General features: G+C 44.0%; 2 protein-coding genes across 3 annotated transcripts; one reads left to right on the plus strand and one right to left on the minus strand.

Annotated features, from left to right (window-relative positions):
- The first annotated feature begins 2,172 nt into the window (after positions 1-2,172).
- PPIB (peptidylprolyl isomerase B) lies at positions 2,173-11,317 on the plus strand. The gene is made up of 5 exons (XM_051980881.1): positions 2,173-2,430; positions 3,513-3,626; positions 4,073-4,166; positions 9,743-9,927; positions 10,567-11,317. Exons 1-5 carry the CDS (start codon positions 2,296-2,298, stop codon positions 10,687-10,689), a joined length of 651 nt encoding a protein of 216 aa, XP_051836841.1. The 5' UTR covers positions 2,173-2,295; the 3' UTR covers positions 10,690-11,317.
- On the minus strand, positions 10,868-15,601 carry SNX22 (sorting nexin 22). 2 transcript variants are annotated; one of them, XM_051980882.1, is made up of 7 exons: positions 15,428-15,601; positions 14,577-14,660; positions 14,023-14,127; positions 13,461-13,555; positions 12,844-12,876; positions 12,325-12,389; positions 10,868-11,680 (listed from the first exon to the last, which is right to left on the minus strand). In XM_051980882.1, exons 1-7 carry the CDS (start codon positions 15,500-15,502, stop codon positions 11,556-11,558), a joined length of 582 nt encoding a protein of 193 aa, XP_051836842.1. In that variant the 5' UTR covers positions 15,503-15,601; the 3' UTR covers positions 10,868-11,555. The 2 variants fall into 2 exon arrangements, with proteins under 2 accessions (XP_051836842.1, XP_051836843.1); XM_051980883.1 differs by lacking the exon at positions 12,844-12,876.
- Positions 15,602-16,283: the final 682 nt, after the last annotated feature.

Raw genomic sequence — 16,283 nt, forward strand, 5'->3', positions numbered from 1 at the left:
ATGGGTCCTAATATCTTTGTCTCTGAATTGCCCATTTCCTAGGGCAGCAGGAGAAACACAAATGTGATCTTAAAGTACACCTCTTCCCCACTTTTGGGAGGGGAAGGGATTCAGTTTGCACCCTTTTTGTATGTAAAATAAAATGTCTTACCTTTCAGGCTGGTCCTAGTTAGTTTTTCTTTCTTTTTTTTTTTTTTTTTTTTTTCTTTCCTTTTTTCTCTATCACATTTCTAGAGGCCAGCCTTCGTGTGTTTTAGACTCTCCACACTCGTCTCCCCACTCTGGTGCTACTGAGACTGGCTTTAGTGTTTTCATGCCTTGTCCTCTCCCTGAGGTCTGATCTTATGTCTTGGTTGGAGTGTATCACGTGATAAGTTTCAGCCCTCTTTGTTAACTTCTATTAGTAGAAAAGCCCTAGGCTGAGGTGGGGGTTGGGGGAAGGTGGAGGGACAGAAGCTGAGATTTGAAAGTGGCAGCTGCATTGAACAGGTTTTTCCTAAGGTGGAGATGAAGTCCATTGTGAGGTATAAGAATATATAAAGAACTGTTTCTGTGCAAGAGGCTCTACACAAATTGAATCTAGTATTAACCGTGTAAATGAGAGGACCTTTGAACTCTTGTGAAGCCAATACATTGTAACTCAATGTTAATAGTGTAACAAATAGGCACTTTTCAGGACCATGAAAATTTAGCGACATTAGCTTAACTATAATTTAGGAATGAGTCCAAATCTTGACCGTACATAAAAGGATACAGATCCTTAACAATTGAAGATGGGAGTAATGTCGTTCTCTGTGTGACAAGTATGTATATCATTTCTAGCATTCTCATACTAAATCCACAAAGTTTTTGACACTATATAACAATTCAGACACTTTTAGAGCACCTATTTAAGCAAAAATAAAAGGGCTTTTTAACGGAGCTATAAATAAAATCTAATTTCATGTAGAGAACAAAAGCATATGAAAAAGCTGTAATCTAGGAAGGCTTTATAAAAGGAGTCAAAACAGTCATCTTGAAGCCATACACAATCATATAGGGGAGATTTTGATTTTTCATTTAGGTGGGATGGATCCAATTCTTCAGCCGCTTCTGACCATTTCTAGACAGGAGTGGACCTGCTAGCCAGCTTCCCTTTGAATTGATCAAACCCGTCAAGGCAATCTTTTCTGGTCTAATTTAAACATTAAAAAATGTAAAATATTTCTAACAGTTCAGGTGTCAGCTCAAAGCCAACCTCATCCTCTGGCAGCCATTGTTTTTCTCGCTCCAATTTCTCCACAGCCTAGAAGTAACAGTATGCACACTAATTTGAAAGAAATTGGCACCTTCAGATTCACGATACCCATCAGGGACCTGATCTTGGAGATGCAGAGAACTGGAATTTGTTGGTCATTCTGCTCCCCAGGATATCATTCTCAAAACATCCAGGAAAGATTTAGAATATAGTGGAACTAATATTAAATTTGTAGTCTGGATCTGAAATTCTTCCGAGATGCACCTTTAAGGTGTGCCTTGGATGGTGTAGAAGGTGAAGAAGGTGGAATAGGGCATTTTAAAACGTGACGTGTGAACAAAAGTGCAATGAATCTGCGGAACAGGGATGAAGACCATCCCCTAGAGAAATGACAAAGAACTGACCAATCATCCAACAGGACAGGATATGCCTTCTATAAAGGCATGTTTGTGTCCGAGGGGAAAGCCGGCAAGCCTAATTGCATGGAGCGTATTGGGGGTATGGTAGCAAAGCCCAGCTTGGTGATAGAGGGGTTGCTGCTTTACACACGCAAGGCAAAAAATGCCTCCCTCCCCTAGCGTGCACAGGCCCAGCCAGCAGCCGAGGGTGACTGAGCGCCTCGCCAAGTAGGGCGGGGTTCCTGCCTGCCTGGAAGGCTCCCTTTGTGCCGAGAGGCCGCCCAATCCTAGCGTCTCTTTATGTCCTCTCGTCCCTCCCTGCTCAGTTATTATTTCTATTGGCGAGTATCAGTGGAGACCTGTCAGGATTGGCCAACCGAGAAGCCCAATGATCTGGTGAGAACGTGGCAGCCACCTAAGACACCGCGTCCGCTCCGGTGCGGGCTCCGGGAGCTTTGGCCCCGCCCCCGGAGGGAGTCTCTATCTGGCGCCGGCCGCGGGGGGCTTATCGTGTGCTTGTGGGCCTCGAAGTCCGGATTTACAAGCCCGGCGCCCCCATTTCCCGTGAATTGTGGTGGCGGCCGAGGGGAGTGGGTGGTCCCTGCCCCGCCCGCTTCCTGCCTCGGCTTTCCCCTGGCCGCGGCCGCGCCCGCAGGTTTGATGCTGCGTCTGACGGAGCGGAACATGAAGCTGCTGGTCTTGGCCGCCTTCGTTTTGGGCTCGGTGCTCTTCTTGCTTTTGCCGGGACTCTCCGCGGCAGACGAGAAGAAGAAAGGGCCCAAAGTCACTGCCAAGGTCTGAGCCATTGGGGAGGCCGCGCTCCCGAGACCGGGCGGGAGGAGGCCGGGGCCCGCGTGCTGCATGCCCTCTTTCCAAGCCTGGATGGGCGACGGGTGGTGGCGCGGCCGAGAGCGCCGTGGGGGGAGGAGGGGAGGCAGGGAGCCCCCGGGGCACGTGAGGTCTGAAGCATCCCAGGAAGCGCGCTCTCCGAGCCCGGGTTTTCAGAGGCCAGGTTGAGAATAGATCTTCCACCCCCAGAGGCCCGCGGAGTGTCTGCCCCTAGTCTGCTGGCCATGGGGTCCCTGAACCAATCAAGCCCCCGTGACCCCAGTCTTGAATTGGAATATGACATTGACCTTGCTCATTCTCAGTGCTTGAAGAAAATGACTTAAGTCCACACACCAAGTGTGGCTTTTTTCCCCCTTCCCTACCTTATTGTTTCTAATTTGCTTTTTCATACGTAATTTCCAAGCTAGCAGGTAATAGTAGACTTCTTAAATGCAAAAATTATATGTATATGCACAGTTTGAAAGTGTTTTTGAGCTCTTATGGGGTCTGGTCTTATCACTTTTTCACTGTAGATTAGCGATTCCCAAATTTTTTTGGTCTCAGGACTCATACTCTCAAATTATTGATGACCCCTCCCAGCTGTGTTTTTTTTTTTATATGAGTTTTATCCACCAGTATTTGCTGTATTCAAAAATAAGAGTGTATAAAAATAAACTCATTATGAACATGATTTAAACAGTTGTTTTATGTGCTTCTGGACGTGTTGCAATGTGTTTCGATTAAAATGTATGAAAAAAATCTGGCCTCACACATATACTTGAAATTAGGAGGGGTATTTTAATAGAAAATAAATACTTAAGTCTCAGGAATCCCCTTCAGTGCTTTGAGAACCACATCTGCAATTTGACCCTGACCTAGTGAGGCAAATAAAAGTCAAGACTTTATTCTTTTGGCTCATTTACATTAGTAACCAATGGGCACAATTTGACTTCCCTTTCCCTTCCTACCAAGAACCTTGCCTCAAAACTGAAGGAAGGAAAGTGATAAGAAAAAAATGCTAAAAGGGCTTTTAATATTCTCAATTTCAGGTATATTTTGACCTACGAATTGGTGATGAAGATGTAGGCCGCATTGTCATTGGTCTCTTTGGGAAGACAACTCCAAAGACAGTGGACAACTTTGTGGCTTTGTCCACAGGAGAGGTAAGTAGGAGGGACTTTATCCCAGGAGAGTGATTGACCCAAGTTTTTTCCAAGCTGCAAGGAAGCTACCTGGGTTTTTTGCTGTTGGTTGGTTGGCTGATTGTTTTTTAAAGGAGTATTCTAACCTTATTTGTTTATTTGCCTCCCTGGCTCTCATCATAACAAGAGGGTATGATGATAAATGAGAGACTATAACCTCCCCAGCAATGCCCATAAAAAAAAGTCGGTCTTTTTTCTAAGCAGTGTCAGTAGAAGAATTTATTTTGGACCCTTCATGGATTTGCCTAATAGCCCTGCTCCTGCTTGCTCCTCAGCACAGCATATAGTAACAATAGGTGTGGAATCACTCCTAAAGTAAGGGGCTTCTCTACCTCTCTTTGGCTTATGGACATAGTGTCCTTGCAAATCCCTTACTCTCAGTCCTTTTTTTTTTCCTCCCTCCCCAGAAAGGATTTGGCTTCAAGGGCAGCAAATTTCACCGTGTGATCAAAGACTTCATGATTCAAGGTGGAGACTTCACCCGGGGTGATGGCACAGGAGGTAATACCTAACCTGAACATTTAATTTGTCTTCTTTGAGAAAGGAGTCTGCTGCTGCTGCTCAGGGTGGGCGTATTGGGCAAGATTTTGTAAAAGAGGTTATTTTTCTTTTCTCAGTTTCCCATAAATATATACTTGTCTCCACTGGGTCCAGCAATGCTTTTTTTATCCTACAGAAATCCAGCAGGGATAGTGGGAAGTAGCATGAGTGTTTCTTACAGGTAGCAGAAATGCTGATCTATGTCTCAAAGCAGATTGCTAATTAGCTGCTTCCAATAATGCACATGAGTTCACTGTCTTAGGTATAGCATGGAGAATCCCAGATGAATATAATAAATCATGAGTCAGGGTTAGAGTAGCATTGTTATTGGGGAATAGCATCAGATTTCCTGAAGAGCTCACTGAAAAGAGTATGTGACAAAGAAGAGTTAAGACATTCACATGGGGCACCCCACCATTCACATGCTAGAATTCTGTCACATCTTGCTGTGACTGGGGGACATTTATGTATGTTACAATCTTCATAGCCTAATCTTTGAGACCTGATTGTTTCTCCACCCTTTTTTAAATCTTGCTACATTTGAAAAAATTCTATACTTTGTATGTAATGTAAGCTCTCTCTTCCCTTTCAACTCTCTCTTATTCCAGAAAAAAAAAAGATCACATTTTTTATTTTATTGGAGATAATTAATGTGGTAGGCCTTCATGGGCCTTTAAAATAGTCTTTGTCTCAAGGAGATAGATCCAATTGGGAAACTTATCAACCAAATGATAAATTGACTTAGATATTTCAGTAGTTGCAGAAAATAATAGAACTATCACAAAGCAGTAAGAGATTAAGGAATTATTTTTATTCACATAAGTATAGGGAAATCACTGTGGTGAAAAGACTGTGGTGCTTAGAAAAGAATCCTTGTTGGGGGAAAGGGATGAGGAAGGAAGCCTAAATGTTGTAAACAAAGCTGCAGAAGCAGTAAAAATACTTTATTTGAATTTATTTGAATAGAATGATTGGAAGGTAGGACCAGTTTGGTTAGATATGGTGGGAGCTAAACATCAGCAAACATTTTTTTAAAGAGCCTACTATGTACCAAGTACTGTAGTTAGCACTGGAGATACAAAGACAAAAATGGAATTGCGAGTCACTTTCATTTTATTGGGAGGGTGGGGGGAAGAGTGACGACATGTACATAAACATAAATACCATCTCTGGGCAAGGGCTGGGAAGCAGCAACTAGGAAAGTATGGTTGGATCATAGTTTGTGTGGAGGGGAGTAATGTATATATAACTGGAAGGGTAGGAAGAGGCCAGTTTGTGTGGGATCTTGATTATTAGAAGAGTCTATATTTTATTCTAAAAAATAAAGAGCCTCTGGAGTTTGAGTAAGAGGATAACATGGTAAAATCTGTCCTTTTGGAAAATCACTTTCATGATTGCAGAAAAATAGAGTAGGGAGAGACTTTGTAAAAAGTTGTTGCAATAATTGAGAAGAAAGATGATGAGGGCTTGGACTTGGATAGTGACTATTGAGAGTAGAAATTCATAGATCCAGCAAATGATGTAAAGATGCAAAAGATGAAATTTGGAAACTGATTGATATACAGGGTGGGTGAAAAGATGAAGAGTAGAACTGGGGGGCAGGGAGGGGAGGCTGAACTGATAAGATCAAAGAATCAAAGCTGTATTTTCAGATATTGAGTGGTATGTGGATAAAACTGGACGGAGTAACTAGTTAAGAAGTGACTATACTACAGTATAAAAGTAATGATGGAGTTTGAACTTGCATGGTATCATTGGGAATGAAAAAAGAAAGAATAAGTTTCAAAAGCATCACAGAAGAATAATTGACAGATATTTGTGAGCATACATATTCTTCACTTCTGACACAACAGATTTTTGATCATAGGCAAGTCACCTCATCTCTTATTTGGCTTCCTAATCTATATATGTTACTTTCTTCACAGAATTGTTTGAGTGACAATGTTTAAAGGATTTGGATGATGATGATGATAAAAGTCAAGAGAATATAGAAACAAAAATAACTTTGAAGTTTTGAGATTGGATAACCAGTCACAAAAATTGGGCTAGGGAGAAAGTCCGAGGGTGGTATTTGGTATATATATATTATAGCTTTTTATTTACAAGTTATATGCATGGGTAATTTTACAGCATTGACAATTGCCAAACCTTTTGTTCCAACTTTTCCCTTCCTTCCCCCCATCCCCTCCCCCAGATGGCAAGTTGACCAATACATGTTAAATGTGTTAAAATATAAATTAAATACAATATAAGTCTACATGTCCAAACAGTTATTTTGCTGTACAAAAAGAATCAGACTTTGAAATAGTATAGGATTAGCCTGTGAAGGAAATCAAAAATGCAGGTGGATAAAAATAGAGGGATTGGGGATTCTATGTAATGGTTCATAGTCATCTCCCAGAGTTTTTTTGCTGGGTGTAGCTGGTTCAATTCATTACTGCTCTATCGGAACTCATTTGGTTCATCTCATTGTTGAAGAGGGCCACGTCCATCAGAATTGATCATCATATAGTATTATTGTTGAAGTATATAATGATCTCCTGGTCTTGCTCATTTCACTCAGCATCAGTGCATGTAAGTCTTTGCAGGCCTTTCTGAAATCATCCTGTTGGTCATTTCTTACAGAACAACAATATTCTATAACATTGATATACCACAGTTTATTCAGCCATTCTTCAACTGATAGGCATCCACTCAGTTTCTAGTTTCTGCCTGCCACAAACATTCTTGCACATACAGGTCCCTTTCCCTTCTCATAAAAGATTATAAAGGTAGGAGGGGGATTAGATTAAGTGAGAGAGGTTAAAGGGACTTAAATAGGGAGATCTTGACCAGCTCCCTCATTTTTAGGAAATTGGAGGCCCTGATCAGTTAGGGCACACAAGCAGTTCTAGACTTCGCTCCTTCCCCCTCTCTCCCTCAATTTTTAAACATTTTTTTTTTCAAAGTTTTGACTTCTAAATTCTATCCCTCTTCCCCTCCCCCCTTCCTACTGTCAACAGTAAGCAAATATAGGTTATAAATGGGCAATTATGTAAAACAATTCCATATTAATCATTTCGTACCAGAAGACTCAAAAGAAATAAAATGAAAAATAGCATGTTTCATTCTGTATTCAGTCAGTATAGTTGTTTCTCTGGAGGCAGCTAGTATGCTTCATCATTAGTCCTTTGAGATTGTCTTGGATCATTGTATTTTTTTTTTCATTTTTTTTTAAATAACTTTATTGACAGAACCCATGCCAGGGTAATTTTTTACAGCATTATCCCTTGCACTCACTTCTGTTCCGATTTTTCCCCTTCCCCAGATGGCAAGCAGTCCTTTACATGTTAAATAGGTTACAGTATATCCTAGATACAATTTATGTGTGCAGAACCGAACAGTTCTCTTGTTGCACAGGGAGAATTGGATTCAGAAGTAAAAATAACCCGGGAAGAAAAACAAAAATGCAAGCAGTTTATATTCATTTTGGATCATTGTATTGCTAAGAATAGCTAAGTCTGTCACAATTGGTCATCTGATAATATTGCTGTTACTGTGTATAATGTTCTCCTGGTTCTCTTCACTCTGCAATGGTTCCAGTTCTGGATTTTGAATTTGGGAACTCTGAATCCAAATCCTCCTATATCCAAAGTGTTCCAAACTCTACAACCACATATCATGAGAATTTGTGATTCTTATAGAATTTTGTGTTAAGTATACCTTTTGGGATATGTGAATGCCCATGATGGCATTCACTGATAAAGAAATTTTATAGTGGTGATGGAGTGCCATGAAATTAATACTTGCAATCCAGATTGCTATAGTTTATACTTTTCTGTATGTTTCAATCCAGGTGTAGACCATTTGTATTCAGCATGCCACAGAATGAGAATTATCCAGAGTCATTGATTTTTCCATGGTTTGGTTTGTTTGTTTTTAAACTTATTTATTTTTTTTTATTATAGTTTTTTGTTGACAAAACATATTCATGGGTAATTTTTCAACATTGACCCTTGGAAAAATTTTGTTCCAGCTTTTCCCCTCCTTTCCTCCACCTCCTCCCCCAGATGGCAAGTAGTCCCATACATGTTAGATATGTTAAAGTATATATTAAATACAATATCTGTATACATATTTATACAGTTGTCTTACTATGCAAGAAAAATTGAATTTAGAAAGAAGGTAAAAATAACCTGGGAAGAATATCAAAAATGCAAATAAACAATGCATGTTTTGGTTTAGAGAAAATAATAGTCATTATTTCTTGGACATTTTTGAAAAATAATTGTATAAGAACTTATGTATCTGCTTCTAGGTGCACTGTGTAAGACTGCTTTCTTTGAAGAAATTAATGGATTTTTTTTAAAAAGTTTTTAACACTTTTTTTTTGTACCAGCCATTTTCCAATATTTTTCCCTCCATCCACCAGTATCTTCCTTTGTAATAAAGAAGAATTAACAAAATAACCAAATAACTCTTGATATGGGTGACATTATCCATAGCAATTTCCTTTAGACAAACCACCCGCCCTTCCCCAAAGTAAGGACATATATTTTATAATCTGCCTACTAGAATCGGTATTAGATTTACCTATTTAATTCATAGTTTATTTTATTTAGTTCATTTTCCATATATATTATTGTAGTCAATTCTAATAATTTGGTTTTCTTTAATTCATATCAGTTTATACAAATTTTTGTATTTTTCTTTGAATTCCTCATTGTTTTACAATGCAGTGTTTTGTTTTGTTTTGGTTTTTGGTTACATGTTGTGGTACCTTGTGTTAAGCCTTTTTCCATTCAACAGAAGCCTTCTTAAAGCCTTCAGAAAGAAGTCTGTGGATGGATAGATGAGTGGATGAGTATTCTCTACAAACTGGTTGAGAAGTTTAAAGGAGGGGAAGAAACATGAGGTCCTTTTGTACAATTAAACTATTTGTTAGAGATCATTGTTCAGTTCTTCAGGCTATTCAATGTCAGAGTAAGAGTCTAGGTTAAAAAAAAAAAAAAAAAAAAAAAAAAAAAAAAAAAAACCTCTTTTCAATCCCTTCTCCTAAGAAGAAAAATATTTTTGTTTTAAACTTAGTGTAAGATGTTTTATTTGTTTCCTTTCTCACTAATCTTTTAGCAGCTGAATAATCTTGGTCAACTTTAGTTTACACTAAAACGATTCTCCATCCATCTGCTCTTTGCATGGCCGTTGCTGTGTGTGTTGGAGTATCAGGAATTTATTCCACAGCTTCCCCGCCCTGCCCCCCCCCCCCCCCATCTATCCTTTTTCATTGATTCTGAACATAAATGGTTTAACCCATAAGTTAGACTGCAGCTCTCATTACATTTTTTTGTCATTTATGTTTCTCAGTAATTGGAATTGGATTTTACTCATCAGTGAGACTTGCCAATAGTTCTAGGGAAAATTAACTATTTTCTGTCCTGATTCTTTCTTATCAAGTTCACTTTAGGTATACTGTATATACAGGTATTTCTATCCTTTGTACTAAATTTGGAATCCTAATTGGTTTTCCATTCCAACCTAAGACATACTTTAATTTGTAGGAAAGAGCATCTATGGTGATCGCTTTCCTGATGAGAACTTTAAGCTGAAGCACTATGGGCCAGGCTGGGTGAGCATGGCCAATGCTGGCAAAGATACTAACGGTTCCCAGTTTTTCATCACTACTGTCAAGACCCCGTGGCTGGATGGAAAACATGTGGTGTTTGGCAAAGTTCTAGAAGGAATGGTAAGTGGTGAAGACTGGGCATATAGGACTTTTCTCCTCTCATTTGTTGTTTCTGCTAATACTAATAGTCATCCTTGGTCCTGCAGAAGCCCCAGTCTGCTGGGTGGTCTGCTTCTGAGTCCCTAAAGAGACTGGGTGGGAAAAATCAGAGTAAGACTACCAAGGTGCAAGTAAGGGAAGGTTATACTGTCCTCTACTGCTGAAAACATGTAACCGTAGAGCTCCTTGGTTACTGTGTGAAAAAGGAGCTGTCACCCTTGGCTGTGACTCAGGATCTCTCCTGTTAGCCTATGGCTTGAATCCTTCTCCTTATTCCCAAGCCCTGCAGCCTTTGCCAGGCTCTAAGCCAACTTAGTGAATGGTGAAGGAAGAACAGGTTCAGCCCCCTTGGTACCAAAGTGCCTGCTCCCTCCTCCTTCGTTTAGAAGGGTAACAAAGTGATACTCTGGAAGAATGGGCTTGATAGTGGGATAATGGGGCATTTTGGCTGCACAACATCCTTATTCTCACTTGACCTTTTGGTTAGAAGTTCAGCTTTAACATTTCAGTCTGTCTAGAGATGAGTTCTCTGGATTGGACAGTTCTGTACTTGATGATACTAATCCTGACCTATCCCTCGTTTTTTCTTTTCATTATTAGGATGTGGTACGAAAGGTGGAAAACACCAAGACAGATGGGCGGGACAAGCCCCTGAAAGATGTGACAATAGCTGACTGTGGCACAATTGAAGTGGAGAAGCCCTTTGCCATTGCCAAGGAGTAGGCTCCCCTGAAGACCTGTTTTCCAGGCTGTGCAGGCAGCATTGCCCCTGTGGGGACTGAGGCCTGGTCTGGTCCCTGTGGCAGCCCTGAGGTGCCGACCTCTGACTGAGCTGACCCAGAATTCATCCTCACATTCCACAGCCCCTCAGGCCCAGTTTTGTAAAGAAAACACAAGCCAATAAAGAAGAAAACTTTTTTATAGAAAGTGAGTGGGCTGGGTTCATCCCTTGCCCTTAATAAGCATCTAGGCTTAGCCCAGCCTAACCCCACCCTCTACCCTTCCAAAAAAATTTTTTTTCAAGGGCAGAGTAGGGCCTGCTTCCCATAGAACTTTTTTGCCCTCTTTCCCTCTGTTCTCTTCTGCCTTCCCCTGGATGTCTTTGGAAGCCAATCGGAGCACTATCCTGCCCTCGGCTAAACTAGATCTGGACCAGTGGGCAAGAGGACAAATACTGGTCTCCTAGCAACTGTACTTCCAAAGAATGGAGCTTCTCCTTCACTGCTCAGCATCCCTCCCCATTATTACCTCCATCCCCTCACCCTGTATGCTGCCTGGGCCCTTTTTTCTCACTGTGGTTCCTTTCTTCCAATACAAAAGCCCATTCTGTTTTCTCTGGGCTCATCCCTAAGAGAGACTCCTTTTATTCTGTGTTCTTCCCATCTTGGGGTGGAGGAGGGTGGAAGACAAGTATCTCTCAGTACTTGCCTATCAATTGGGGTCAGAATTGGAGAAAAAGTTGCAATGGGCTGCCTAGCTTCATGTTAAGAGTTGGCTCCCATCAGAAATGTTTGGCTCTGAACCTGTGGTCCCCCTCAGCAAAGGGTCAGGGTGCTACAGGGAAGGCTGGTGGGGATGTTTTACTCCCCTCAGGGTCCGGGATGCAGTAGCGATGGTATGAAATGGGAGTCCTTCAGCTGGGTTACAATGGTGCATCCGCTGTAGCCATAGAAGCCCTGTAACACTCCACTCACCACCATGTTGGGGATTGGTTCTAAAAGAGAAAACAAAATTCAGGCTGAGTAGGAGACTGAAGACAGTTCTATAGTGTGTGCCTTCGCTGCTTTTCTGTGTTGTCCTCCCAGAAGGTACTTTTGTTAGCTCTAAGTGAAAGGGTGCAAACAAGACTCATAAGCTTCTCCAGACACAGCTAACAAGGATCACCAGGAGGAAGGAAATTAGACTTGGCTATCCATGTCCTGACCCTTAAACTAGCCCTCTTACTTCTCAAGCCTGTTTCCTTTTGGGGTGAGTGTAAAGGACAATTTCTAAAGCAGAGTCTGACCATTAGCCAGGCTGCTGTTAACAGGAACCAAGCAGCAATGTGTCCTTCAGATGTGGGCAGCTACAAAAGAACACCTTTTTTTTTCTCTCTTTAATGATGTTCTGCTATCCAGATACTGCCAACAGCTTAAGAATGGGAGCGAGACGTGGCCACCCCAGCAACCTTGGGGAGTGGGACCAGATCACCCATCTGACACATTCACTTAGTTTAGGACTGCTCAGTGCTGCCAGAGCTTCCTCCATTTGGGCCAAATGCTAGAGAAGTTGCAGGGACGTTCCCCATCCCTGCTCAATGCCAACACAGACAGCACAGGCTTCAAAACTGCTGCATCTCGATCTTGATGTTTTACTTGCCTAGAGGGCTTTGAATGTATGGATCCCGGTGGAAGTTCACGACTGGTCGGTGGGGTGGCTGAGTACTGGAGAAAAAAGAGGTTGGTCAGCTTTAACACAAAGCCCCGTATACCCGTGATTTGGGATCTCTCGAACAGAGCGCTGACCCAAATGCAAGTGGAATGAGATGGAGGGGTCAGGACCACCAAACAAGGCACTGGGACTGTGCGTTCTCAGACCCAGTCACTCCAGAAACTGCACTTAGCCAGAGTGGCACATGGGAAAAACTGCTGGCTGTACAATCCCTAGCTCCATCACTAGACAAATTACTTCCCTTTGGGTCTTGTCTTAAGGAAGGTCCCTTCACAAGCCCTAAATCTTATGCTAAGACAGGCAAAGTTTCCATCTGTGCCATCCACGGCTAGGCCCACGCTGACAAAGTGACCACGAGGGGGCAGCATGCGCTTCAGCCAGACCCAAGTCCCTGGCGGGAGAAGTGGAACAAGAGCTAAGGGGACTCGGCTGAGCTCTTCTACTTGCCTGCTGTTGCTGGGCATGAGCTCACCCAGGGAGCTGAAAGGGAGAAGAGGCACATGAATGACTGCTGCCAGTCCCTCGGAGCGGCCCCTGAACCAGGAAAGCCCCAGCAGCCCTGCGGGGAAGAGGTAGCACAAAGCCTCAAGGGAGCCCTGCTTCTAATTAAAACCAACTTATTCACTAGTTAGGCTGTTGACTAGCTTAAAGAGTGAATAGGAGGAGGGCAGCTAGATGAAGCATTTGATAGAGCACTAATCCTGGAGTTGGGAGAACCCGAGGTCAAATCCTTAGACACAGTTCCTAATTGTGTGACCCTGTGCAAGTCACTTAACCCAAATTGCCTCAAAAAAAAAAAGTAAACTGGGTAAATTCTAAGGCAAAAAATCTATCTGAAAGAATACTAAGAATACCAGTGGTAGGACTCAGTTATGTGACAAAAGGAATATTATTTGATAAGTATTAGAGGAAAGAGGGCAGCAAAAACTATGCAAAAGAAACCCACAAATTTTTTACCTGCTTTCTCAAGGCCAGATCTCCATTGGTGTTCTTAAAGAGCTGGCTGAAGACAAACTAAAGGCCCCTTCTCAATTCCCACCCTTATGTTTCTATTATCCACTCACTCCATGCTGCTGGTCTTAGGGTCTGAAGGGAAATGTCGAAGTTTCAGAAATTCCAGCATCTCCTTGGGGACTTCCTGATTGAGATACAGCACACCCTGAGGAACAAAATCAACAAACCTGTTAAATACTTCCATTTGCTGAACATTGTGATAGGAACTAAGAAGAGTGAAACAATCCCTGACCTCAAGGACTCATATTCTTACGAGAGACAAAGGTATAAAATTTTATGAATAAATAAAGAATAGTGATTATGTGAGAGCAGCTATAACCAAGATGATAGTGTCAGGAAAGACTTCTTGTAGAAGGCACTTGGAAGTGAAAAATGAAAGAAACTTGGAATCTCAAGAGAAGTGGGGACAGAATGAATTCTAGCTATGATGTGGGCAGGAAGGGCAATGAAATATACACAGATCCACATGCAATCCTGGGCTACTAACATTATAACTTGGAACTCAACAGATACACATCCCTGCAGTGAGACACCTCCAAAAAAGATTTCCTATTTATTGAACCCTGAAGTTAGTGTCTAGGAGGAAAAGAAGCCCAGCTCTGCCCTTCTCACCTGAATATAAGCCTCTAACCCCTGTCGACGCAGCTCCAGAACCTTGGGCCTCCAGTTAGGCACTCGTTTGGGGGGAAAGTCAGGCACTTTGCAAGACTTCTTAATCTGTCCAAAGCCATAAGAAACCCGCTCAGAGTCCAGATTCCCAGGAACTGGGGCCCCAAGTAGAACATTCTAATTCCAATTCCTATTCCTTTGCTTTATCCCCACTTTCTTCGATCCGGTCCCTCTTCTGGGTAGAGGTGAGTGGTAAATTCAGAATTCACCTTAAACTAAGCACCCTGGGCGTGCACTCTGAAAGTCAGGCATCAAATCACCTCAAAAAGCCAAATCTTCCCATATTCTCCAGTACACACTTGTCACTCTATCGGTATTCTCCCATTGTTCTCCCCCTCCCTCTACCCACTTTTCAAACCGTGGGAAGGACCAGTAATTTGAAGTTAAGATGGTAATTGGCGGTCCCAGGCCCCTGGAGGGCTGGCTTTGGCCCCGGGTAGAACAGAACTAGGTCTCCCGTGTCATTCAGTTCTCCGGCGCTCCTCCCTACTTCTCACCTGCTTGTGCAGGGCATGGAATTCGCTGTAGCGCCGGTGAATGGTGTGCCTTCTCCCGTTGCAGAGGACTTCCACCCTGAACACCTACAGCGGGGAGGGGAGCGGGAGAGTGTGAGCCAGGCCCCCACGGCCGGGCAGATTCAGGACAGAACTGAGAAGGACAAGGCAGAACTCCAGTTTCTCTCTTCTCTTTCCACCCCAGAATAGCCAAGAGAAAACCGGGCACCAGCCCTCTTTCACAGCCAATTTCAGCGGCTGAGCATCGCTCCGCACAAAGGCCCTTTCAGAAGAGCCCCTGCGCCAGGGGATCTCCGGGGGACACTAAGCCAGGACCGCTCACCTCTCCTTCCCCTCTCTCCCCCTCCCACTCCCCGAGCAATCTAGATTGACCGAAGGGGGTGGTGGTGAAGGAGTCAGAGGCAATCCCCTCTGCCCTTCAGGGCAAAGTTCACCAATTATGAGGGTCGAAGACTACCACCCCTCCCCGTTTCTCTCAGTCCGCTGGGATGTAGCTGAGTGCCACTAACCGCGCTGGGGGCGGGGAAAATCTCTGCTTTTTGACCCCCCAACCTCCCCGCCTCTCAATTAACGTGTAAGAGAAAGATGGGAGGGGGATGAAGTCCCCAGACTCTCGAGCTGGAGGGAGAGCAACTCGGGATGAAACTAATTCGAGAGCCTCCCCACAGCTCCTGCTCGGGTCTCCCCTCCCCGTAGCAGCCCAAGCCCCCCCTCCCAAGGTTTTCTTCCGTTCCAGTACAGCGAACGCCGCCTGCCCGACGCTTTGAAATCCCCCGGTGCAGGAACTCCAGGACCCGTTCGGTTCCCGGTGGGAGCACTGCCCGATCACTCACCATGTGTCCTTTCTCCAGGCTCCTCTCGGGCTCCGCAGCCTCCGGCCCCACGGAAGGAACGCGTACTTGGAGCATCCCCAACCCAAAGCCGCCTTCGGCCCCAGCAACTCGCGAGCCCCGACTCCGGCCCGGCCGGGAGACGCTCCGTCCCGAGCTGGCCCCGCCCCGCCAGGCCCCGCCCCCACCTGGGCCCGCCCCCGCCCCCCGGAGCTTCCCCCTCGCTCGCCCTCTCGGGAGGGGAGCAAGTGGAGCCGGCCGGACCCGAGCTACCTGCGCCGGACTCGGCTCCAGAGAAGCCTGGGGCAGAGAGAAAGAACTTTCCGTCCTTTGGACCAGCTTCTCTGCGCTGGGAACCTAGGCAGGTAAACCCGCCCGCTTTCTGCGAGCTTGCGTTCTAATGGAGCGCCCGAACTAGAAGAGCAACCAGGACCGGCCCCAGAGGACTTTCCCCGGGGCGCTGGAATTCCGAGGAGGAGGACTTCCTCCGTGCTGAGAGAAATAATGCCGGGCGATGGAAGGAAGGGACGGAGGCTTCCGAATCCGAGGCTCGGCCTTCAGATCCTCGGGAAGTCACTCTTCGGGATCAGTGGCGACACTTAACTAGCCAATCACCTCCCTTTAACCGGGTTTCAAAATGGGTACCCTCCTACCCAACCATCTATCCGGTCCCAAATCTCAATCGACACGTGCGTAACAAGAATTAATGATGAAAATAGGAAGGTACACATCAAGTGGGGTCAGCTATTCCTTGTGAGGGTTGGCGCCCTGGGGTCTTTAGCTGCCCCACCCCACTTTGTCTTAAAAGTTGATTTGAGGGTATTTTTTAGTGATGTTTATTCCAGGCAGAAAAAACACT

Source organism: Antechinus flavipes, chromosome 2, assembly GCF_016432865.1.
Source record: "Antechinus flavipes isolate AdamAnt ecotype Samford, QLD, Australia chromosome 2, AdamAnt_v2, whole genome shotgun sequence".
In the NCBI taxonomy this organism is placed as follows: domain Eukaryota; kingdom Metazoa; phylum Chordata; class Mammalia; order Dasyuromorphia; family Dasyuridae; genus Antechinus; species Antechinus flavipes.